The sequence below is a fragment of the Haliaeetus leucocephalus genome, unplaced genomic scaffold (genome assembly GCF_000737465.1).
Source record: "Haliaeetus leucocephalus isolate CR32 unplaced genomic scaffold, Haliaeetus_leucocephalus-4.0 Scaffold284, whole genome shotgun sequence".
Classification (NCBI taxonomy): Eukaryota; Metazoa; Chordata; class Aves; order Accipitriformes; family Accipitridae; genus Haliaeetus; species Haliaeetus leucocephalus.
In genome coordinates, this window is record NW_010972720.1 from 11,003,487 (window position 1) to 11,030,753 (window position 27,267).

General features: G+C 35.5%; 1 protein-coding gene across 1 annotated transcript in view; it reads left to right on the forward strand.

Moving 5' to 3' along the window:
• Positions 1 to 27,267, forward strand: part of SGCZ (sarcoglycan, zeta) — a 228,687-nt gene that overhangs the window by 86,444 nt on the left and 114,976 nt on the right. Inside the window, exon 2 of the mRNA XM_010570056.1 lies at positions 17,359 to 17,460. Coding sequence (XP_010568358.1) covers positions 17,359 to 17,460 — 102 coding nt within the window. The remainder of the gene's footprint in view (positions 1 to 17,358; positions 17,461 to 27,267) is intronic.

The window sequence follows — 27,267 nt, forward strand, 5'->3', positions numbered from 1 at the left end:
TATAATGTCCACCCCAGACTTCTCTTTCTTCATTCCTAAGGCGCTCTCAACATATGGAATGAGATACCTGTCTCTTAAGGTGAAGAGAGAAATACCTCTGCTATTTTCCTTTTTCAGATGCTATAGCATGTCCTATCTGCTAGCAGGAGTGTTTTACCTGTAAAATCTCCTCCTTTAAATCTCTTCTGTTTTCTTTGATGTCTCTAAGGGTCTGTGCTCCTAGACATATTTCTGTACCTTTCTTTTTATCATTATAGAAGCCAATTTTCTTGCTAAAACTGACACTTATCCTGAATCCACATTTTCTGGATAGGCTGTGCTGCATCTGCTGAACTGAATTCATCAGTCAAAGCATGTCACTACTGTCTGGAGAGTTGCCACGTCCCAACTCATCTTTACTGTGTTCAGTCTGTTGTCAGCCCAGTTTTCAGGACCTTCTTTCCTTTATCTTCCATCCTGTATCGAAACAAGGACCCTGCTCACCCTCCTCCTGTGAGTGATAAGGAATATGAGTACATGAATGTATGAAAATATTGATGTGAATAATTTACTGCATGCTTAATTGTACTACAGAACACCTTACGTAGGTATTCTCAAAACTACCTTAGTGTCTTCACAATAAGAAATTATGCTTGTTCCATTTCTCTACTACTTCTGCCACAAAAATCTCCCCCCCCCCCCATAGATTATGTTAGTTAAGTCTGTTTTCTTGGAATCCAATAAAACTTTGTCAGTATTTACTGCTGATCAAGACAGTAGTTTTCTCATAATCCTGAAACAGTCAAGGCAAAACACTTGCATAGGTCATAAACCAACTAAGTGTACATACATTTTGCTGATTAATGAAATCAGCAATAAGTGTTGAAATTGAGATCATACGTTAAATATGATTCTGTTTGGATTCAAGGGCAACGTTAGGACAAATTATGATGCTTACAACAGCTAAAAGGGCAATCACTGAAAATTTAAGTTATACTTCATTCTTCATCCCTTAAAATCTTTCTTCCTTCATATTATATTTAATTTTATCTTATATTTTTGATTAAAAGCTCTCTGGGAAAATAGGCAGATATGCTGCACTTGCACTTCCGTACTTGCACTTTTCTTTGAAAACAGCATTCTTATTTCCATTTGTCTAGAAATATATTCAGTAAAATGCAGTAAATACTGTAAACATGGGAAAAATGTGTTCTGTAAAAAATAATAAGAGTATAAATTCCAAGGTATTCTACTGTGTCTTTTGATTTTTTTCTTTAATTGTGTGGCTTAGGTATTTGCAGTGTTATAAAGTAGGCTTAAAAGAGCTTTAAATGTATTTTGTACAAGGACTTCTTCAACAAAGGCGAGGCAAAAATCCAATTCTGCACCTTATGAAGACACATACTGTGTTTAATAGTCTCTGCATGGAACACTAAAAATAATTATAGGCAGAATGACAGGAAAAGATTTCCAAAAGCCACCTCTTCCACCCTCTGCCAAAACATAGCTTAAACTGTACATCATTCTTGAGACATGTGTGTCCAAAAAGTTCTTAAAAATCTTTACAGATGGATATTGCACAACTGTGTAAAGTCTTTCTGGTCCAGTTCTTAGAGTCAAAATGTTCTACGAATACCCACTTGATTATCAGTTTCTTCATTTTAAGTTCACTGTATATTGTTTAATTGTCAGTGGGCATGAAGACAGTGTTTTCATACTCTAAGATTATTATTGTGTGCCTCCTTAATTTTTCTTCTGTAGTCTGAACAATGTCATCAAATTTAGCCCTTCCTTGTAGGTGTCTTTTTTAAAAATTATTATTTAATGCTTATTTGCATTGCCCGTTGTTTCATTCTTATGCTGTTATTGGCTTTTTCATTGCTTTGCATCTCATTGATCTCGTGGGCATCTTCCAACTTCCTTCAAACAGCTTGTTTGATTATCTATTCTGGTATAAATCTCATTGTATTTTTGAAAGAGTTCAAGGTAAGTTGATCTTTACTGCCACTGTTTTGCCTTTTAAAAGATAAATACCAATTCTGCCTCTCTAGTCTTCATCTTTACAGTTTGCTCTCATCCATCCGTTATGGGCTCTTACAGACTTCATGCTCATAGGCTGTGTAATTGTGAGCCACACAGCAAAAACTAATGTGCTGCAATATGAATGGATCAGTAGACAAAAGCAATTTGTACCAAGAACCCAGAAGTTAGACTATAGGCATGCATATTTATTTGCTTTATGATTAATCTGGTCCCCTGGACCAAACATCCCTGTTACACATGTTGCTCAAAGATAGCCAAAAGAAAACTATCCTACAAAATCTTGCTTTCAGGTGTGTAGGCTTCTCCATGTTGCTTCGGCAAGTGGCAGAGCATCCTTTCATCCATTTAGTGGAGATGACAGCAGCACACGGGTGTTCTCATGTCCTTTTTCATGGAAGCAAGTCTTATTTTGATTCTTGTTCACTTAGATGTAACACACAGTGCCTGCTGCTTCCTGACTCTGAATTTGGGTATTGGCCAGATAGCAGCTCAGAATGGAAGAAACAGTGTCTTAAATCTTGTGGCAGGAGCAAATGATCAAGTGGACACCATGACAGAAATTACTTCCACCCTCTCAGTTGTTCATTTGTATGAGGAAAGGCAGGGTAAATGATAGAGGATATGCAGAGTTCGGAGTTTGGACAGATGGAAGTGCAAAGTCCTGGGGATGACTGGCAGTAGATGCAGAACTTACAGATGCAAGAGGGCATAGCTGAGACCCTTGACCATGACCTGGCACTATGACTGCAATATATTGAATCTTCTATGAGACCAAAGAAGTTGATTGGGAAAGAAAGATGGAAAAGGGGAATCATTAGTAATTAATTAAAAAAAAAAAAAAAAAAAGGCATGGGAGAAAAGCAATTCAAAAAAGCACTGAAAAGGGATACAGCAGCTGAAGGAAGAAAAAGTATATTGAACCATAGGAGGTCTTGGTGTAATATAAAGGAATGCCCTTGGCTAGGATCTGAGGGTATCTGTATGAGCTGGTTACTGACCTTGAGACCTTTAGCCTTTTAAGTGGCACAAGAAGCAGAAGAACACAGGTCTCTGTGGTTTGAGAGCATTCTGTCGGTGCATGTGCACTTGCTGTGGGACTTGCTTGTGCTGCAGATCACACATTGATTGAGACCTTTCTGTTCCTTTTAGAGACTGTTGCTGCACTTTGAACAGATCTTCTGATTTAATTTCATCCAAAAGGAATCCCCTTCACATGCAGAAAAACTGCCCCACAGTCTGAGCCAACATGGAGTAAGTGGGGAAATGAGGGATTGCTGCACTCTACTGCTCTGAGCTATGTCACTGCTGTAGACACATTTTAGCTAATAATTTATGGCTTGCAGATTTTGGGTACCTCAGAATGAAGTTCATTTTACTCAGCTGGCTTGAAAATACCTAGCCTGTACAAGTATTCATAAATGTATTCATCCTTTCCCTGTAGGATCTTAATCCTTTATCACTGATGCACCAATTAAAACAGAGAACCAATTTATGTTGACCTTTTAACTAAAGGAGAAATTTAAAAAGAAAAAAAAAGCATAAAAAATGTCAATATTCTTCAGTATCTATCAGAAGCCTTTCTTCTCCTTTGGGTAAATTGGTTCATCAAGGAGCTACCATTTCACTATAATTCCTTTTTCACCTTAGGCAGGTCTCCCAGGAAATCTTCTCTAAGAGTCCTTTTACTGAAGTTTGCCTTCTTGAAATACATTGCTTTTAGTTTGAGTTATTTTCCTTCTAATCTAACTTTTGAGAATTCTGTCCTTTTGTGACCAATCTCGACTACATTACCAGGTAATCTTCGCATTCTTAGCTGTTTCTTCTGTGTTAATTAGAGGCAAATGTGAAGCAGCCCCTATCTTCGTTACTCCTTTCATGAAAGCATTTCAGGAGATTCCTTTTCAGCCTGTCTCCTGCCACATTCATAAAGGATGTTAGTCAGTAACCTATGTTATCACTGAGGTCTGTGCTCTGGTTTACTCTTCACAAATACATCATCTACTTGATCCTTCTGGTCTGGGAGGGAAATCCCGAAGTGGCAATGTTTGGGGGTTTTTGTTTGTTTGTTCTTTAAATTGATAAGCTTCCTTTGCAGTCACTGAGCAGTTCTTTCTCCCTTTTGGTCTGAACCTCAGAACAAATGTATTCATCCATGCTCCCTTACTGCCATTTCTCAGCAAGATGTACTACGTGAATTTGAATTCTTCTATCTCCTTCTCTGCCTAGTTTGTTATATTATTACTGTAATTACAAATGAGTGGAATGAAGTAATAACCAGATGGCTGGTGAGTCTCAAATCTACTCAGACTCACAATTCTTAGTGTTAAGGATGTATAGCTTCTTTTTAGCTAGCACTGGGATGGGTTCTTCATTTGCTATTGGGGACTGGACCATTGGCTGCTTGCCTAATCAGCTGCTTCTCTGGAGAGCGTCCAATTCATCCTCCATGTTTGGTACTCCTGCATTCCTTTCCAACTACTTTTTCACTGGAGGTCCTCATGCCTAGCGTGTTATTGATATCCTTTTGGACCATATGGCCTTCTCTGCTTCACTGCTTTTCTTATGGGTCTTCTACCAGTTTCCTAAAGAATATTTGCAGGGATTCTTTAATTCCTGGTTTCTGCTTTTAGAAGTGTATAGGTCTGTGTTCCCTGGTTTGAGCACAGAACCTGGATTGAAGAATTCCCCTTCAGGATTCCTGTGTGGACACAATTGCAGGTAGCCACCCTGTACCCACCCTGCATCCTCAGAGCTGTAGACTGAGAAAGATTTGATGACAGGGATGATCCTGATGCTGTGCTTTTAAAGGGCTGAGTTGTGATACTAAACTGTGCTTTCTAAAACTCCCTTTTCCAATCAGTCTCTTAAATTGCCCTGTTACAAAAGTCAGTGAGATACTGAACTGTTGATTTGCAAATACATAGCTTTCACTGTCCTTCAGTGATCAGGAGTTTAGCCATACCATAGGAAGTTTGTGATATGTGGGAGCACACTATCATCCCTCAAAATGATGCAGTAAATTTGTTTTTAAGATTTCTCTTGAAATTATTCCCTTTACAAGACTTCTCCCATTTACCAACATAACGGATAACTTCTCAAAATCTTTTGCCATGCTGAGCTATCTGCAAGGAGATTAGGTAGGTCCCTTGATCATTGTGGTTATAACACTCCTCAAAAAAGTGAAAGTTATGATTTTTAATCCCTTTGGACTACAGAGAAGGAACTCAAAGCTATCAGTTAGGAGATGAGTGTTCTATTGAGCAGGCTGTTAGATAAAAGAGGAGTTATTTTCAAGCAACTTTGTGGCATTTCTTACACTTTCATTTCCTTTGCCCTGATAGCAAGAGATGGATCTCTGCAGCAAGCTACTTCACTCTTAGTCCTATTTATTTTGAGTGCATCAATAGAGCAAGGTGTTGCTTATTGAAAGATGTGTGGTAGCTGTTTTGAGAAACATGCAGTGTTTGTATTGGAATACTAAGTAACATGTATAAACTTAGATACTATAAAGACTGCAATGTTAGATAGTCACACTTCTTGAAAAGTAAAATTCTGTAACTACCAAGTTTGATGCAACAATTTTTCCTCACATTAAAATAATCATTTTTAGTTTTGACAGTAGTAGGTTCCTTTAGACTGTCTTGAAATTGATTTCTTTAATGCATTTTGCTACAGTGTGATCAAGGAAGCAATGTAATAGCTCCCACTTAATGATATTTGTTTTGTTATAAGAAAAGCACACTTTGCTGAATATAAGTGCCAATCCAGGGAGTTACTGAAGGATGTGCTTGACTGTAGGTACTTCACTACCTCTGTGGTATGGCTCATGAGGTTATTGTAAGTTAAGCCTTCCTCTGTAACAAATACAGAGTCACACTATGAGAAAACGTTTAGGAAGTTACATGTGCCTTAATACACAAGTGTAAAATATTAAGAAAACACAGGGTAAGAAAGGACCTTCTAGGTCATTTTGCCTAGTTGTTATCATAAGCAACCCTGAGATGAATGAATCCTCACAAAATCGGTAAATTGTATCTTAAAACTTTTTAGGTGGCTTCACTAGCTATTCATCTGCTGTTCCAGAATCCTATTTCTTTGAATTCTACAATCTAAATCAAGGAATATTTTAAATCTAGGACTCAAATCTGCAGATGAGAGTCCTAACTTGCAAGCATTATCTTAAAATGGTCCTCAGTCTTTTCTGATGGAGCAGCATGGATTTTCTGGTAATATTAAAAGATCTCTTGAGATGAAGAATCTTCGTGTTAAGGGTACTGGTGGGGAATGACTTTATTTTTTTTCCAATAAAATTTTAATTATTTATACAAACTGGATTGTTACTGAGAAGAGAGCAATCATTAGAGTAAGGTGGTTATAACAGTCATCAATAGATTCTAGTTGTCTCAGGCCAAGGAGGAAAAAAAAAAGTTGGCCCTATCAGATACAGGGTAAGTCCTCTAATGAGTACATAGAGGAGCTATTTTCCAGCCAGTTTGTGGGATCCAATCTTCAAATTCATTTGTTCTGATAACAAGTATCTGATCCTAAGCATATCATAAATCAGTAACAGAACAATATTGCAAAAAACCCCAGATATGCTGGAATAAACAAGTGAGATAATTTTTCTCTGCTTTGCTACGGTAAGTGTTCACAAGCTGTGCTTGTTCTGTTGTTTTTTGGTTTTGGGTTGTTTTTTTTTTTTTGATTCTATTTCTTAGTGAGATGTGGATGAACTAAAGGCAGACTAGGAGCAACGGGAAGCATTAAGATGAAAAGTGACATACAAGGAAAGACAATGAACTGTGATAATTTAGTCTAAGCAATAATGTATCTGAAGGATAAATGGAAGTAAAACAATTGCATTATAGCATTGGAGGTTCAGGTTATGTATGAAGAAAATACTTCTAACCATAAAGATAGTTTAGGCAATATAGTAAATCGCCTAAAGAAGATACGGAATTTGCCTTTAAAGAAAAGAACAAAGGAAAACCAAACCATTATGTCAGGACTAGCTAAGGTATAGCTGATTTTGCTATGCAAGACTATAGTAGTCTTTTGCAGAACCTCTCAACTAAGCCCACCACTCAATTCAAGACATGCTTTATCATTTTTTTAATTGGAATAAATGCTACTGGAAAGGTTACTAATGTTTGTTTAGCACTTTCTTTCTTTGCTGCCCTGATTTTTTCCAGTCTTGTAATGCCCAGTCCTGAATTGCTTAGAAACCATAGTAGAAATGTGAGATGAAACTTGAGTTAAATATGTATTAGGGATGGGTGAATATTTTATCGCAGCTTTTTTCGTGGAGAATAGGGTTGAATTACTTAGTAAAAATCTTATTTTCTGAAATAAACTCCATTGTTTACTTATAAATGAAAATATATGGATTTTGAGGAACTGCCTCATTGTGTAAGTTTAGTTATCTAACATGATTATTCTCTCCTTCTGATTAGCTAGTTTCTTCTGAAATGTTTTTGAAGTATTCGTAAGCAGAAATTGGCACAAGCATATATTAGAGTGTAGTAACACAAGATTTGAAATTTGGTTGTGTCAAGATCATTGAAAGGGCAAGGTGCAAAACACAACAAGGACCAAACACATAATTGCACCAACACAACCTATTTTGTGAATGTGACTGAATGAATTACAAGGGATCTTCACCCAAATAATCTTTTTACTTCTCAAAATCTAGGTAATCTAGCATTAGTTCAGTGTAAGGACTGGAATACATGAGAAGAGTAGGTCCTAAAAATTGTAGAGATTCCTAGAGAGACAGCAGAGCCTCTGCTCTAACATTTTAATTACACCTTATGCGTACATAACAAACAGTGGGACTGTACACATTTCTTATTGTTTCTTATAAGTAAATATTTCTTACAGATACATCAACAGAGGTGACTGCTTTTGTATGTAACATATTTGCTTATTGTCCTCCAATATCAGTGTGCTAGCAATCTGCACTTTTTCATTGTTCTTTCTGAAGTCAGGCAACCACTTATTTGAAAAATACAATACAAGGATAATGTGTGATTAAAATTTCAGCATGACTAAATTATCTTCAAGATGTTGTGTCAAAATTACAACCAAGCCTCAAAGGCAGGGAAGTATAAATAACCTGTGCAATTTATGTAGAATAAAAAAACACACCCACACCCAATAATTTATTATTAGTCTAATTAAAAAATTAGCAGTCTTACCAAAATAGTGTTATTAGTCCAGTTACAGTGATACTAACACCATCCAAAACATGCAATTATTACAGCTTTCTCCCAATAATGATAGAATTAAAAGCAATACACACAAACTTCTGCTATCCAGTCCTTTCTCTGGTCTTAGGTTTGCCCTTTCTGTATATAACATGAGTCATTATCATGCTTTGCCAGGAGCAGTATGGAGTTGGTGGGGGAATCTTCCACCTTGCTCTTGGGTCCCCCTTCAGTTATTTTTACACTTGCTGACATAATTGGATTCCTTGATTTTTTTTTTTTTTTTTTTTCAGTGCTTAATAAACTCCATGTTATAGCCAAGTGGTGAAATACTTAGATTATACTGAAATAGTTACTTTTAAAATTTGTTTTCCAGACTGACAATCTATTGAAAAAATGATTTGATCACCTTCTGTAATCAGTTTGATTTCATATATGGAAAGAAAGGGGGGAAAGATGGTGAATAAAGGAATAACACTTCTGGATTTACCACTTCTCAGTGTTTACCTTCAGATGAGGGTCAGACCTTCTTTACCTCATCTCTCTGTGTTTTCTGTTTCCAGCCTGTTTGCCTATCTTTACCTAGTTCCTAGTGTCCTGTAACTGACTGCACATAGACCAGAAACCCTTCACTAACTCTTACTTAATGATTTTGTTGGCAATTACACAGAAGAAAATTTACCATTCCCTGACTGTTTTATACTTCCATTCCACCTGCATGAAGTATGGAGTTGTAAGGAGTGTTCTGCATTTTCTGACTCATTAAATATTGATTTTAAGAGGCTGTATTGGGATAGAAATTATTTTTGTTAGTCTGACCACACATTAACTAAGTCACATAATTTTAATTTAAACAGAACATTGAATAAAATGGTAGAGCAGAGAACATTCATCCAAATAAAGAAAATAATATTTCCTGTCCAAAAGTTTGAGATGTTGGGTATAAGGTTGTTCATTTCTATACTACTTGGTCTAGGGTTCATATCCTTCTCACCACAGAGTTTCTGTAGGAATTGCAGATCTTCAATGGGTCTAAAAATCTTGTCTTTATTGTTTAAATTACTGAATGTCAGATATTTAGAGGGAGATGAATTGCATAGTTAGGTTCTATTTTTTTCTATTTTATTAATTATGTTTGTTTTAAGAACATACATATAAATTTATTGTAAAAAAACCCCCAACCAACCAACAGCAATAACAACAACAACAAAAAAACAAACAAAAAAACCCCCAGTAATACTAAACATAAGAGTTCGAGGAAGATCATACCTTATTCTGGAATAGTTTATGAGTACAGATCACATAGAATTCTGCCTTTTTCACTTGACATTAAAGGACACATTTATGTATGAATGGAAAATAACATAACTAGCCAGACCTGGGAATAAAATCAAACTTTAAAGTGTGAATGATGCATTTGGTCTTATTGTCTGTTCTGGATAAGTATATATTTTCTATTAATATATGCACATATAGACTCTTATTTTCATTTCAAGATTACTTTTATAATTGAAGAAGCCAGGCCATGCTCCACACATTCAAAAACCATTCTAAAGGACAGAATATATTCAGGGTATTCTAATTCCACTTAGTTTGGGTAGTAGTCTGACTTTTCTTTCTTTATAACAGCTTTTCTGCTTAAAATCTCATTGTCGGTACTGAATTTCCACAGATTAAATTTTTCCTTAGTGTGTATCCCTTTAAACATTGCTGCACTGTACTATAGTAACTTCTTCCCCAGCTTTTCCCTGGTATCTACACAGTGTCAGCTGTTACTTTCAGCAGATGGATGAAGGCAGATGTTTCCATCAATCCAGATTTTTGCCATTCCAATGTGTTTTCCTGGATATCTTTTTATCATTTTACCTTTATTTTTGTCTACTGAAATTCTTTCCTGGTAATCCAGGAAAATACACTGTTTTCATTGCTGATACCACTACCCTTTTTGTTTATGCAGGACTGTAGCTACCTACAGTTTTTCTTTCGATTATACATCAATAACCATGTCCAAGCACTAGTTTTCTCCAGCTGGAATTATGCTCCAACTCTGTTTATGAAATCTAGGGTTTTTTGTGTGTGAACACAATACAAATAATTTCCCCTGTCATCTTCCTCCCAACCTTTTGCGTATTTCTTTCATTTTATCAATAACGTAGCTGCTAATGTCTTTCATCTTCCTAATCATCCCCATCACTGTCCCTCTACATTATCTGCTTTTTGTGCCATCATATCAAATTCAGTATTCTTTTGCCATCTTCAGTATAATTCAACACTGTTTCATTGCTTCAACCACCTTTCTTCTGATGTCTTACCCTCTTTTTTTTTTCCTTTTACATAGCATCTTTGTACACCTACAGAGGTTTCATCTGTGCTCTTTCATAGCAGTGCAACCACATCATCTGGTTTCCTTTTCATGTTTAGCCTCTGCTATGATGCCTGCAAGGCAACAGGCAGTAAATGCTTATTAATTTATAGAACACTGTCTTTAGGCACTTTGTTTAAATGGTACTTTTTTTTTTTTTAACCCCACCCTGCCTCCATGTTTTGTGCAGTGCTTCCCTCTTTGGACTGTGAGCTTTTGGAGACAGAATCTCAGTTTAAATATATACTCAGAAAACAAGCAGAATATCACATCTAACAACAAAACCTTTGAAAAGCTTGAATATTATTGATAATAATGGATTTCCTGGCCCACCAACTACTTTGTTGTTCCTGCTTTAAAGTACTGAAGCTGATATTTGGTGTATTTTATTATTGAGGAAAACAGGAAAAACACCATGCAAAACTGAAATACAAAATGCTATTTATTCATGTTTTAGCCAATTCAGATTAACCAACACTTCAGTTTACTTTTTGCTCTGCTTGTGGATGCAAGTTCAAGTATTTGATCCTAACGAAAAAGCTTGCATTTTAGTTAGCAGTGTCCTTTGCTGACTTCTAACTGCCCACTTTGTGAGTCGTATGACAAATTATTGGAGGATCTAGCAGAACTCTGTTCTCAACTCACTTAATGAGATTTTTAATTCCTGAACTGCAGTATCACACTCTCCTACGTCATCTCTTCAGACAAAGGAATTTTGAATTCTGTTATCTTAAGTAGGAAGTGTAGGTGTGTTCTCCATTTTCACATCTTTCACATAGCAGTACTACCCATAGATTTACAGGCTTTTGTAATAGTAAAGGTATGGATTTGATCCAAATCTCATGCAAAGAGGTTTTATTTCATCTAGGCTGAGTGAGTTATAAGATTTAGTTACTGTCCTCCAGATGAAATGTTATTTCTGATTGAAATAGTCTGTGGCTTAGCTTCAAACCTGCCCTTTCTATAGCTTAAAGATCTTCCAAACCAGTATTGTGGATCCTGTCCTAAGTCCTCCGTTCTTGGTGTGTATGGCACAGAGATCTGGCTATCATGCAGAATGCTAACCTTGTTCTTGCACGCTTCTTGTTTATCAGCAATTTGTACAGAATTTCTTATCTACTTGTTCCTTAGAACGCCTTAGTGTTTAAATAATTAAAAAAAAAAAAAAAGAGAGAGAAAGGAAAGCACAACGCAGCATGTTTCATTATATAGCAATATATGTGGTCCAGGATTAGTTAGGATAGACTGTAGTTTTAGACAACCTCCTGGCTTGCTTAGAAGTATTCTTAGTTCTGTCATATGCTTCTCTGTTTGTAGTTATCACAAAACATGCTGCTTTAATAGTTTATTGGGCAGAAATAGAACATACTAAGTAGTACACCCTCGTACAATTTTCAGCCCATTGTCAAGGATTAACTGAACCTTTTAAAGAGCATTCTCTCTTTAAATACAGTGTGAATTAAGTTTGGACTTTCTTATACACCATTTACAGGGCCATCTGAGAACACTAATCTCTGCCTATCTATACACAGGTCAAAGCTTGAAAAAGTTGTGAACGTCAGTATTGGTTGCTTGATTCACAGAACTTTTTTTTTTTTTTTTAAATATACTCTGATTCAAGGTTATAATCTCTTTATCAGAGATTTATTATAAGTATAGCTTGAGTCTTCATTGACTTTAATGTAGTGTTCAAATTCAATAAAACTATTCCTAGATTGCTGCAGTTATAAGACAAGCAACAGCATAAAATAAATGTTTAATTTTCCTATTTTACGGTTTTAATAGCTGTTTGTTTGAATTTCTAGTGTTCATAACTGAAATGTAATGTAATCTCAAAATGCCATAAAATATTGATAGTGATGATTTTATTATTTTTTAATAATATCTGTACAGTAGGTATATTTATGGGTGTAAACATGAGGGGGTTGTTTTTTCTTAGTGTCATAGGTAGGGAAAAGAATAAAATAAGTGAGGCAGGGTCGCTGTTAGTTTGTTTTATCTTCTTACATGGGAAAAAGGGAAAGTTATACATGGAATAACAATCTGAAAATGATCATAAATTTTAAATAACAATGAAAAGGAAATAAAGTGATGCAAAGACAATCACTCACCGCCTACCACAAACAGACTGATGCCCAGTCAGTCTCCAAGCAGTGGCCACCTTGAAAGACAATCCCATTCTCCCCCCGACTTCTTCCTCTACCACCACTTTTTATTGCTGAGCATAATGTTACAGGTATGGAATATCCCTTTGGCCAGGTTGGGTCAGTTGTCTTCGCTTTGTCCTCTCCCAACTCCTTGCCCATCCCCACTCTACTTGCTGTGGGGCAGAGAGGCGAAAAGAGAGAAAGGCTTGACACTGTGCAAGCACAGTTCAGCAATAGTGATATCATTGGTGTGTTATGAGCACTCTTTTAGCCAAAACTCCAAAGAACAGCACCATATAGGCTGCGATGAAGAGAGCTAACTCTGTCCCAGCCGGTCCTAATAGGTGAACTTAGCATTTACTTACTGTAAGAAAGTACTGGTATAGTTCATTGAAGTGTATTTTTGCACTTGAATATAATCAAATTACACCAAAATGATCATCTGTGTATTTATTGCCTGGAAAGCCTAACGTAATCTAGGCAGTTTATTTGGAAGATTAGCAGAAGGAATGCCTAAAATGAATTATGCTAATAATATTACATCAAAATCATAACTACAGGAAGATGCAAGTACGTTTTAAGACAGAATTCTTCTGTGGTTCTGTTTTAAGTTCTTTTATATTAATTTTCATCTTTCTGGCAGAGCTCCAAAGTTGAAGTGATCTTCATAGTCATAAGTGCATTAAATGAGCCAAGAATACTGGACCTTCCTCTGATTAATTTTTTCAATCCTAATAACTTTTTAACCATGTTATGTTACATCTGAAAACCCTTGAATTTTTCTCTACAACAGCATAGTTCTAACTCAATGAAACAAGAAACTCTTCTTATTCCCACCCCTCTTTAAACTGAATGGCGAGTTATTGATGAAGAAAATGTTCTGGGCAGTGATTCTTTGAATAAAGAGAGCCTCATTAAGCACGTCATAGTACATGTCTGACTATTTTCTTTATTTTACTATTCAGTCTTATTTCAGGTCAGTCATTACACACTTCAGGAAATTACTTTCTGGGAGATTATTGCATTTATCAAACAATTAAGGTCACAGTCACCCTATTTCAGTTTTATATCTTATAACACCATTTGTGGCTTACGCACCTTAATGTAGTGTCTGTCTTCTTGTATTGAATATGTAATTTTACTGAAACTAGAGTGCTCCTGTCTGTCCAGAGTCTGTCTGCATTCAAACTGTTGGACTTTGGTAGGTGGGTAGCTCACTATTGAAAAACTAAAGAATGAAGTCTTAGAAACATCACTCAGAAAAAGGGAAACCCTTATGGATGCAGTAGGCTCTATCGTTTGTTTCTGAGAGGCAGCTTAAACTTGCTATATAAATTAACTTCCCAGTGCTGAAAATAAACAGAAAAAATATGGTAAGTACTAAAAATTAGTAAACAAATTAATTTCTGTGCTTCAGTTTCCTTTCAGTAACATAAGAACAGTATCACTTCATATAAAGCCACTGAAAGTATTTTGAAAATTAATTAGTAGTTGTGAAGAACTGTGTAACTTCAGTAATAAACACTTATGAGAACAGAAGCCAAGAGGGAAACTGACAGTACTGTCTTCAAAGCAGGGTTTTAACAGAGTATAATGAATGCAGAGCAAAGAAAATAATGAGGCAAAACCAAAACAGTGAGTAACTGCTGATTAAGAGTAGTTCCAACCTTGTGTGGAATTAGCTGGGATTCAGGAGGGTAAATATTACGTACAGTTATAGACTTTATCATACACATACATGCAAGATGGAACAGATGCAATTTTCCTAGGCAACCTTAATTTCAGCATTCCCAGTTTTCTGGAAGTTTGACTTCATGTTTTTTCACCATGGTGTTTTTTGTTTTGTTTTGTTTTTCAGTTTTATTGTGAATATTATTTTGTGCCTGTCAGTGACAAACATTACACAGAAGCAGGTAAATTAACATATTGAATTTGCCTTTTCAGTTAGAAAATTTGTTTGTATCCAAATCAATAAATCGGTACCCAATTCTTGTTGAGTATTTATTCACTGCCAAAAATATAGCATGGTTGTTGTCTTTGCTCAGGTTATTTTTTCCTATTATGATTTTATATGCTATTACTACAGCTTATATAGAAAAATAAGATTGCTGAAATTCAGAGTTAATGGGTATTAATGCAGATTGCACATTCAAAAGCACAGTCTAATTTCTTCATCTTACTTCCTTTTCAAAAATAGGCACTACTGTCTCATACTGCACTCTGTTAGAAAGCCTACAAATGCCTGAGGTTTTATATGCAAAAATATTTGTATAGACATCTCATCTTGATTTAAAAAATATTTTAAAATAAAACATCACCTCTTTAAGAACATTATTTGATAATTCAGCTCTCACAGCATGCTGGTTTTGGCTGGGATACAGTTAATTTTCTTCATAGTAGCTAGTATGGGGCTCTGTTTTGGATTTGTGCTGAAAACAGTGTTGATAACACAGGGATGTTTTTGTAATTGCCGAGCAGTGCTTACACAGAGCCAAGGCCTTTTCTGCTTCTCCCACCACCCCACCAGTGACAAGGCTGCAGGGGGGCACAAGAAGTTGGGAGGGGACACAGCTGGGACAGCTGACCCCAACTGACCAAAGGGATATCCCAGACCATATGACGTCATGCTCAGCATATAAAGCTGGGGGAAGGAGGAGGAAGGGGGGACGTTCAGAGTGATGGCATTTGCCTTCCCAAGTCACCGTTACTCATGCTGGAGCCCTGCTTTCCTGGAGATGGCTGAACACCTGCCTGCTGATGGGAAGCGGTGAATGAATTCCTTGGTTTGCTTTGCTTGCGTGTGTGGCTTTTGCTTTCCCTATCAAACTGTCTTTATCTCAGCCCCCGAGTTTTCTCATTTTTACCCTTCTGATTCTCTCTCCCATCCCACTGTGAGGGAGTGACCGAGTGGCTGCGTGGTGCTTAGTTGCCAGCTGCGGTTAAACCACGAAACATAGTTTGAATACAAATAGCACTTTTTCTAGCAAAAAGGCAGTTCTTGGCTTTATGTAATCAGTTACAACTTTTACTAAACATTATATGGACTATTACAGAGTCTGTAAATTTCTCTTGGTGACATATTACTTTAACAAGTATATTCTATATTATAGATAGCCTTAGCAGTAGCTTTTGTTATTCCACATTTTCTCTACTTTAGAAAGGAGTTACATTTATTTTTCTGACTCTGGTAGTTTCTGGTTTTGTAGTCATAGGAATCTAGGCTTCTAGTCCTATAACTGACATTTGAAGGCATGATTCCCAACAGTATGTTCTTTGCCAATCTGTCATAGTGTGGAAAGCCATCTATCACTATATCCTTGTTGTGTTTGGGAAATGATACCAGCTGAATTGCATTGTATAAAATGTAATTCTTTTTGTTGTCTTAAAGAATTAACATTTTCACAGTCTTGCCTCAGATGTGGATGCAGTTGTGTCAGTCAAATATCTGTTGTATTGGTATCATTGTTTGTTTTAGAAAGGGAATAGCTATAGTTATATAGCAGCTACAGAATCTGTAGATAAGTATAGTGTTGTTTAATTCAGTGTGCTCTTCCAGCTTCAGCTATAGCAGTTGGGGACACTGTTCTCCAGCTGTTTACGACTGCCCAGCAAGTGGAAGTTACTTGTTTCACAATTCAGCCAAGAGTGCAGAAATGCAAGTTCTCATTGTTCTGCTACACTAGAGTCAGCAATGGCTTCAAAACATTTAATCAGCAATTAGGTTAAATTTGCGAGTTTTACGCTTAAGTGGATCAAGTTGAATTCCACTGGCTGTAGAGTGAAGAATTATCTTCTGTCAGGAATATAGTAATAAGCATCCAGGGATAAAAAGTCTTGAATTTCTATCAGTGTGCAAAAATGACCTTGACTCTTACGTATTGAGAGGTTTCATTGTTTTTCCTGTAAGAATACAGCTGAAGCCTTATTATGCCACTTTTCTATGCTTATATTTTATTTAACATTGAATCATTTTGTTTGCTTGTTTCATCCACACTTTCCTATTTCTATTCAGATAAATTAAAACAAACAAACAAAAATAACCCTCAGCATTTTTTAAGTTCCTCTTTTCACCATCGACATGCTTTTAGGACTGATGAGCGGCTATTAATAAAAATCCCTTTTTCTTTCTTCCTAGAGGATATTTTCCTATTTTAATTGCTGGAAAAAGCAAAAACAGTTGAGTCAAGACATAACAATGACATAACATTTTTTCTAATATTTCACTACATAAAAGTAATAGATTGCTTTACCAAATGTTATATGTATTTTTAGAGATAGTTAACTAATTGTTTTACTTAGCAGTTGTAATTCAAGATCTAGCTTCACCTCTACAGTAAAGGAATACTTATGATCTACATTTGGACCCTTGCACTAGGTGCATCCAAGGAATAATGTATGCAGTTCACCATCAGGCTGAATAGTTAAATACCTCAATCCTAGGTGAAGCTTTGCCTATAAATCCCCCCATCTACCTCCTGTCCAAGATCATCAGGAGAGCTGGGGACAGTGGGACAGCACTCATTATTTTTAGGTATTAGGTCCGCTACTGTGTTCTTTTTAGCTTATTCTGGATAAGGTTATTTCCTAAAGTGAATATATATATATGTATTATTGATTGTAGGATGGAATGGGGAATTTGAGAGTCACTAAAAAAGGAATACGACTTGAAGGAATATCTGAATTTCTACTTCCACTATATGTGAAAGAAATCCATTCCCGAAAGGTAGGTGTTTTTCATCTTTTTTTTTTTAATTTACAGCTAATATAAATTAATCTCTTCAGTCTCAAACTACAAAGTTTAATTCTTACACCTTCTAAATTAGCAATCAGTAGAGGTTTGCTTTGAGAATACCTTAACAGTGAAAGCTTCCTTCATGTCAAAAATTATTTCTTTTTTTTTCTGAAACCTTATTTGTCTCTTAAAAGAAATGTCTTATCCTAAAGAAAGGAGATTCAAAGCATGTATGTTTTATACTTCAAATGACCTCAGCACTGGGAATGGAACATTTGACTCCTCATTTGATGTGAACTCCAGAAAAACAAGATTGGTGATATGTGCAAAATGCAGTGAAATAAGGAAAGGTTTTGTATATGCTTCAGTTCTTTCTGGTATTAGCTAGTGTGATTTCTTTTTTTCTTCCTTCCTTTCTTTCTTTTTTTTTTTCTCATTATGCTAAACTGCATAATGTCTCTAGGATTTAATTTTTCAAAGGAAACCATTTTTAATGTTGCTTAAATGTAATTGTTTTATCATATAGCAGCCGGTTGTTACAAAGGAAGAAAGAAAATCAAAATATTATGTAGTCAGAAATTCAGTGTAGCTCATTTTAATTCATTCATTTTGATTCAATCATGCTATTTGTATTAATGTTGTCAATTAATTAAAAAAGAAATAATGCTGGAAATCTCTTAAGTTCTTTTTACCATGCAAGTGATAACCTATGGTCAGAGAGGACTGTTACAATGGTTTTCAGTCAATCATCTGCAAAGCATTTTAATATGCATACTGCAAAAGTTGACAGGAGTGAAAAGTGTTTTTACCCTAAATGCCTTTGTGGAAAATTCTTTCTGTTGAAGTCTTCTGTGTATATAAAAAAAAGTCTCAAGTACATTCATAAATGAGATCATAACGGCTTCCTGTTTCTCTTAATTAGTTTACTCTTGTGTTAAATAAATGTGTGAGGTAGTCTCTTTGTCCTCTTTTTTGGTATAAATAAGATCTTTCCATGTTTAACAGAGTAGCAATATTGTCCTAGGTAATGAAAAATTCTATAATAATTAAGTAACCGTATATTCCCCAACAATGTTGAATTTTGATCGCTTCATTGAACAAATATTCTTTTACTTTTCAACTCGTCATACATACAATTTGTTACAAAATCTTGTTCATAATGTTTCTTTTATAATAGTAGCTAAAAAATATTAATATCTAAGATAAATCTATAATCAAACATTTGGTAATGACTTATTTCTAAATAAATGCAAATATCATAGCTTTGATATTGATCAGAATTTTGAGGGACACACACACACACACACAATGGAACAGTCAATGCATAAGTACATAAATGACCATTTAAGTACCAAACACTGCTACCAAGAGTAAATCAATAGGGCCTTCTAAAATTGGAAAAGCATCCACAAAAGGGCATTTTGGCTGTAGGTTTATTTTTTCCTATATCACCTTGCCATGGAAAGTTGTGAGAACCTCTAAAGTAGTTTCTGTAATCTTCTATTTTCTTTACAATTTTGAAACTCTAACATTCATTAAATTAACTAGAACGCTTTGTCTTTTATCTATATCTAAATATTTTAAGGGTTCTATTAGACCTTAATATCTAGTACAACAAATCTATTTAAAATCATGCCTAAAGCATGAACCACTTTAGTATGAATATTCCAATATGTAAACTTTATGAAATTGGTGTAAAATTTCCAGGCTGTATAACCTTTCAGGGAGCATATTTCTTCTTAGAAGTTGCAGAACATTAGTCATGGTCTGTGCATTTTTCCCAGTTCCTTTATGATTTGGGATATTTTTATTGTATGGGGCTTCATATTGCAGAACATTGGTTCTATTAAAGTAAACATGGAAACTTTTTTTTCAAGTTAGAGTAATGAGAGACGAAAGTCGGGTCGTAATTTCACTCAGAGCCGCTAACAAATTTCAGAAAAAAATGCACACAAATCTGACTACTGTAAAGGAACAGGATGCAAAGTCTACCAGTAGCCTAACACAAGGTCACATTAGTCCTGTGAGGCTCATGATAAACAGATAGGCCTGTCCATAAGTGCCCTCAAACCAGCAGAAGAAAAGAGATAGAGTTGATAATTAATTGGACAAAGTATTTCAACTAAAATATTTCTGGTGTTGCAGGTCTACTTATATCTATTAACATTAAAACACTTGTTACATAGATAAAAAAGCGGTATGTATATAGACTTGGTTCTCATCTTGCAGCGCTTGTGAACTAGGTTCACATTCCAGTCTTTTGCCAACTTGCTCAGTAGTTGTTGTCTAAAGTTTCAGTAAGTTGTGGTGTATGCAAATGTGAAAGTCATGAGGGAATGATGAAAAAACCCTCTGGAGCTATATTAATCTTTACGGTAGGGATCGGTGATGTCTCTGCATGGTGTTTCCCCAGGTGTGTGGCATCTGCAAGTGACATTCGCTGTTTTGTCACTTACAGAATTGACCTCAGTGCTGTAGAAATCCAAGAGTAAGCCAGATTTTCTGAGCTCTCATTATAGTCAGTAGAGACCTAGTCAATACAGACAGTGGATTCTGAAGAGCTATCCTGCTCACCAGCCATTAGTGTTTACTTTGGATGATAGAGAGGGGAAAGCTTTTCTCAGCCTTTTCCATGGAAGCAGTAATGATTTAATTTTGATGTATACGGGAGTTAAAATGTACTGTGGAATGAAAAACTCATTTGAAGCTGATGTCTTTGCAGTTTTTTACATGCATATGTTGCTTATTTATTTTCTAAAAAGATAGTTTGCTCTTTAAGCAAATTTACTTATTCCCCTCTAAAAGAACACAGACATTAAAGTGACATCGTTCGATTAACTCTTGAGGTGACTTGTAACATATTCAATAATAACCTTGTGGAACAGGTGTATTTCCTCTGCACTGGCGACATGGTTTGTAGAATGGCCCCTAGGGGACCTCCATGTAGGGTGGTCAGCCCTGCAGGTCAGGGCATCACTGCTTTCCCATTACTCCACACAAAGCAGAGTTAGGTGGGAAGACCAATGCTATTAGCAGCAGGGTACAGCAGCAGGTGTGCTATATTATGGCTAAGAGGCATGAGTGGAATTCTTGCACATATGCTGGAGCTATGTCTTAGTTAGCTAGATCTGGAGCTGATAAAATGTGCTTATTGATAATGCAGGGTTCACCTCTGATTCTGATAGTGAACTGCTTCTGATAAGAGTCCCGAGCAGTCTGTTGAGTAGCTAGGCTGAACTGAGCTCTCTGCTGCTGGAATTTAAATGTGAAGAGTGGCTAGGTTTGCTAGTGTAAAGTTCACATATGCTTACAGATGCTGAAATCACCACTTTTGCCTGCAGCATACCTGGATCCCCAAATTAGATCATTTATGCAGGGTTAAATGCAGACCTTAAACTGCCTTTATCAGAAGGGATGTACTGAACTTTGTATATAGGTTGAAAAATTGCTATTTATCTTGTGATTGCGTTATTAAAACCCTGAATATTAAAAGAAAATGCTAAAATACTTTGCATTAAGTCAGTTGGAGACCAAGTATGCATGAATTCTTAAAAACAAAACAAAACTTCCAGTGATATTTTCTCCTGCTAGTATACAATTTTCTATTAAAAAGTAGTAATTAAAAATCCAGGTCTTGGGTAAAATGAATATTCATTCCCGTTTTGTCCATAGAAGTTGTATAAATGAGAAGGCTGCTCAGAGGGTGCTGTTTCCCTAACCTTGCTCCTCTTGCTTTGCTCTTTCTACTCTATTCAGTTAGTGGTGTCCACAGAACTGTGGGTTCCTACCCAAAATCTCATCTTTACATGAAAAAGATACTTCTGTGTTTTCATCAGTGGCTTAACTGCATATCAGAACTTGAACTGATACATCAGAACCTGAGAAGATGAAGGGTTATTTGATCCTGAATTGATATCTTTATATCCCTAAAACAAGGTATACATACTCAATGAGTTGAATTCTACTGAGATATTAATTTCACTATGGCTGGTCTAGTTGTATACTTTTTATAAAATTACTAACCTGAAACCAGTAAGTTTAATCTAGATAATGTCATGTTTTCCATGTTTATATAATTTACATTGATAAGATGCAAAGAAACAGTGCAAACTACTTTCTTTGTAGTGTGTCATTAATGAGATGTGTGAAATCAAATAACACATAATGCAATAACCTGAATTATTACAATTAGTTCTTCTGAGTTAAATTTCTTTATCATCCTACTACTGCATCCATATTACTGCATTTGTGAAGGGAAACAATCAAGGTACAGTTTTATTAGTTTGTTATATAACAATAAAAGCATTTCATGGAGTTTTCTTGAGAATGTATTTTTGACTTTATTGATCTTTTTCATTTGCACATACAGTACTTAAAGGTTGAAGAAAATCAAGTTTTCTCTTTGTGAAATTGTTTCCATTGTAGATAAAATAAGTAACTCATTGTCCCTTAAACTAGGGTGGGATTGCTTTGTTTTTTTCTGTACAATTAACAAGATTAAAAATGTATTTTCTGAGCTTAGAGAGAATGTGTTTTCCAGAGATATCCTTAGAGAATACAGAATTTAATGATTTAGTTAAAAGTCATTAGAAAAAGGTCTAGAAAACAAGAAACACTGAATACATATAAACTTCTAACTGAACATAGGAAACTCTGAAAACTCTCTGTATATCTTATATTTTTAAAGGTGTGATTGTATGACAACTAAGAAATTGTAGGTAGGTTTCAAAGCAGAACTTCTTTCAGGTATTTGATCTCTCCAGACTCACTCTGGAGACTGAGTATCCTTATAAATATTTAGAGAGCTTTATTTTACTTTGTTTTATTTCCAAACATGAATCAGTCTTGGAAAAAGCAATTCTAGAGTATATTTCTTTCTTCACTGTCTCTCTAAGTGTGTATAATCATCAACAGAGAATTAACCTTTGTCAATTCCAGCCAGAACATTGCAGATATTTGGCGTTGTGTTTGGGTCTTAGATGCCTTTGTGAGAAGCCCAAATACTTTTTCTGAGAGAATGCCCTTGTTGAGCTTCTCTCTCCAGTAAGGTTATAAAGAAGCAGCATAGGAGATCACATCAAAAGCCTCTCTGAAGTTGAGGAAGGACATCTGCTGCTCTTGTCCATTGAGCCAGTCTTCTCATTTTACAAGACCAAGTCAGGTGCTGTTTGCCTTTACTAAACCCATGCTCGTTTTTCCCAGTTGCCTGCTTTTCCTTCATCTACTTTGCAGTGATTTTCAGGGGGATCTCTTTCATAATCTTCCTAGGAACTGAAGTGAGACTGACTGGGCTGTAGTTTCCAAAGTCTTCCCTTCTAGGAAGACATTCATAATCTCTTGTAAGGTTCTGCAAGTATGTTGTATTTACTGATTTTGGAGTTGGGAAGGAGGAACATGTTCCACCACCCTCCCCTGAAACATATTCTTCTAAAAATTCAAGGCCAAGTTGTTTGCTATATCCACTCTCTTTTCTGCTCTGTAAGATACCCCATTGCCATGCAGTAAAACTAGTTTGAGTCCTGCAGTCCTACCGCTACTGAGGTACAGAGGTATCACAGAAACTCCAATTAGGAGATGTCATTGCTCACCATTTTTGTACTATCAAAAAAATCACAAAGGCACCTAATAATCTGCCATCTTTATTGGTCTAGTGTGAAGTGCAATGCTTCTTTCTGCAGCTACATGTCACAGTCCTCTCAGATAAAATCTGAAATGCTCCCCAGTTCATTTTTCTGGTACCTACTCTTCAGCCTTGCCCTTGGGATCACTCACCTGTCACTGAGAATAAAGTCATTATTATGGCATAAAGGACTCCTTAAGTCATTTTAGCTTTCAACATGATGTAGTTCCAATGTACTGAAAACCCAGTGTCACTTTATTGGCTATGAACAAGATATAAGGTTTTCTTAATCGCAAGCTTTGCCAAGGGACAAGTCACTCTTATATTTGTTGGTGGTCTCTGAAGGGACTGCCACTCTGAAATTGAGTTGGCTGTGCTCGCTCTTCACTGACAGCTGATAAGAACTTTCATGATTCATGATTTTGTCCTTGATTTGCTATACTTCACTGAAACCTGTCTGGGGGTCATCCAATTGAACAACTCTATCTTTTGAACACATCATTTTTTCATGTCAACCTGTACTCCTCTTATTATTACTGTGACTTTTTGTTCAGTCAAAGAGGATCTCTGCTTTTTATACTGAAAATTCTGAGTTAATATTACCCAAGCCTTTTGCTTTGGTTGATTACAGCTCATGAATAAAGTCATGAGTGGCCTATATCCACCCAATTTTATACCAGCCTGAGGAACTGAATTTGATTTGGGAACACTTCTTCAGAAGGATGTGGGAAACTTAATGAAGTAGCAACTGTTTTTCTGGGGTTTGTTGTTGTTTTCAGTAGCAATTGCATTTTCAGTTTTCCAAGTACTTCCTTCATGTAATAAATCTGTGTTCCACTGGGGCAAATTTCAATAAAACCTTGTGATATTTCAGTTTGATGTTCATCATGTCTTGTGTCTGATTCTAATACTCATTCAAAGTGAATTTGGTTTGAGCTGTTTTAACTGTATGGGCATCTTAAGCTGAGGAATCACATTCTTGTCCCTGAACAACTTTAAAATAATTTAGTTGCAATTTACAGAGGCTAAGCAATTACTTAAAGAAATCCTGTATATTTAAAATGAAGAAAAATTGTTATTAATATTTCCCTAGAAAAGCTGATCCAAAGCAGGAATGTAAAGGCGGATGACCAGGAGACTTGAAAAGAAGAAAAATCTATGTCCTCCTTTATCTCTTCATGCAGGAACTTATGTTTCTTTATGGAGAACAACATTTATCTTTTGCATCCCATTTTATAAACTTATGGTAGACCTTAATTTTTGCTCCTCTGTAGAAAACTTAGAACTGTGGATGCACAGAAAAAAACTGGGGTGGAAAAATGGGAGGCATTGAGGGTGAAGGAAATATCCATGTAAGCCATTAAGCACAAAGTACATAAAATACTTTTATCTTTCCAAAATACTGATAGTCTGTATAGCTCTGTCTTGAGGGCTGCTGAGATAATTTGAAATGTATTTCTTACAAGTTAGGCTGTGCAATGCCCTTACTTGTAGGACTTTGATAGGCAAAGACAAATTTTCCCCAAAAACATTGTAAACAGTGTGTTTGTTAAGTTAGGAGGAGATCTACTTCATATCCAAAGACTCAGTGTATTCACAGCAGAGAATATTCGTGTAATAAAATTATACATCTAATGCTGTTGGGATTGAGTTTTCTCAACCTGCTGCATGTGAGCAGCATGGATTTCTGAAAGAGAGATCATGCCTGACCAACCGGACAGCCTTCTACAACAAAGTATCTAGCTTGGTGCATGAGGACAGCTGATATTGTTAATCTTGCCTTTAGCAAGGCTTTTAACCTAGTCTCCCATCACATACTGTTGGACAAACTGATGATGTACACTCTAAAAGGACAGTGAGGTGGGCTGAAAACCAGCTAAACTGCTGGCCTTACAGGGTTGTGACCAGTGGCATGAATCTCAGCTGGAAGCTAGTCACTGGTGTTCTACTCATGGGGTCAGCACTGAGGCCAATATTGTTTAATTTCTTCATTAATGACCTGGACCTGCACAGTGTACTCTCAGCAAGTTTGCATATAATGCAAAACTAGGAGGAGGAATGTACAAACAAGTAATTTCTAGAAGCAAAAGAGAACAAAAAAAAAAAAAAAAAAGAAAGAATCAGTTTTAAGTGTTCAGAGCTTTAATTATTTTCAGCTCATTAATAATAATGCACTTTTTTCTTTTCCTGTTTCATATCAGACAAATCTCAAAAGTATCGGGGTAATGATCAAATCAGAAGTTCAGATAACACTTTGAAAATGAATATAAGAAAGATTCTCAAGGAATTAATTCTGAAACAGAAATTTGTGTCCTAAAGTTTGAATGTGTAATTTCCAGAAGTGTAAGTTGACTTACAAAATTAGTTTTACCCATTAAATATAGAAAAAAATATTTCTTATCTTGAAATGAAACAGAATTATTACAGTCCTCTTTTACTTGGTCAGCTTTTCTTTCAGTATACTTTGTGTCTTGTATGTCTTGTATTTCCCACTTTATATAATTTAATTACAAATGTTTTTTTAAAGTAGACAAACCATTCATAATTTGCAAAAATAAATACCAATAAAATACAAACCCAAAATCTATTTGCTACTCTAAAGGAGATATGAGAGGTCAACTAGAAGTTCTGAAGCAATTTTCTTTTAATGACATCATCAGTAAAGTTATAGAAGCTTTCTTCCAGAATTTGATGAGACAGTTTAGAAAAAATAATTCTTATATTTATGCAATTTATCAGACCTGTATTGTATTAGACTGAGGATTGTGGGGGTTTTTTTCCTCCCTATTATTGTTCTCAGCATTTCTGTATTCTATCAGGAAGAAAAAAATTCTAAGCGAGGAAAGAAAATTTCATTCTAACTGTTGAGAAATGCCATGGTTTTTGGGACACGGCACACAATTTGCTGTCTTACATGATAATATAGAAAATTAATGAATATTCCAAAGTTTAAAATGAAAAAAAATAAGAATGAATCTTACCTTGACTATCTGGAGTGAAATTCAAAGGATAAGATATAACGTAATCATCACATCTGTTTTGACAGTCCCTGATTAGGAGACCATTGCTTTCTTAAAGGGACAAATAGCTTGTTCCTTCGCAGCTTCTGATAGCTGATTACCACAAGCAAATATCATAAGGATTGCATTTATAATACTGTCCATTTCCTGTTTGAAGTGAGCTTTTTATTTTCTTGCTATTCAGTAAGAACGAAATTGGATTTTACTGCTGCATAATCAACAACATTTGTTTTTCTTTTTTTTTTTGCATATGAACACACATATATAACTTGCATATTGATGCACAACACTTTAAAATTACTGGTCAGTGTTAAGAATTGGAGCCTTTTATTCCAGATAGCAAGCATGCTTTTTGAGTTTGTACTATACAGCCTTTGTTGTCATAAGAAATATATCATGCTATAAGAAACAACTTGTCACCAGCAATGAAATTTTCTGCTTTGCAAGTGCTTTTAGAGGGTATTTTTTGTTTATTTTTTTACTGTTCCCTGAAGGAATTTCCCATCCATCTAGTACTGTGACTTAAACTTCAATCTCCTTTTGTATAGTTTTGAAATCCCTCCCTCAATGACTTTAAAATTTCTTTTTTTTTGTGCTGTGAGATCAATTTCTTGGGAAACCTGCTGAACTTCCATCAGTTTTAGGAAACAATGTGGCTGCAACATTACCTGTAATGACGAATTATCAAGTTAAAATAAGGTAGAGAAGGTAGATACAAGAAGTGCTACAAGCATTTTAATAAAGTAGTACAAATTACTAAAATGTTTGTAGGCACAACAAGTAATATATTTTAGAATAAAAACTATCCTTTTACTTTTTCCTTTTTTAGGCAGTGCAAGAAACACATCAGTTGTATTTTTTGCTTATAGATCTTCACTATGTGGTTAATTCAATCCCTCTTTAAAAACAGGTGGAGTAATAATTCTCTTTAGATGCAAAATAAGTAAGGACCACATTTCATTGTCTTATGGATTATGCTCTTGAATCTTTGCTAACATTGTTACTCCAAAGCAGTTTCAAATTTATTATTTGAAAACATAAAATGGAAGCATTGATTATTCCATAACAAGGACCATGTTTTGACACTGGCCTGCATCCAAGAGTGATAAATAATACTAACATTAGTTGAAAGCCTTGCTGACTTGAAGAGCATCCTCA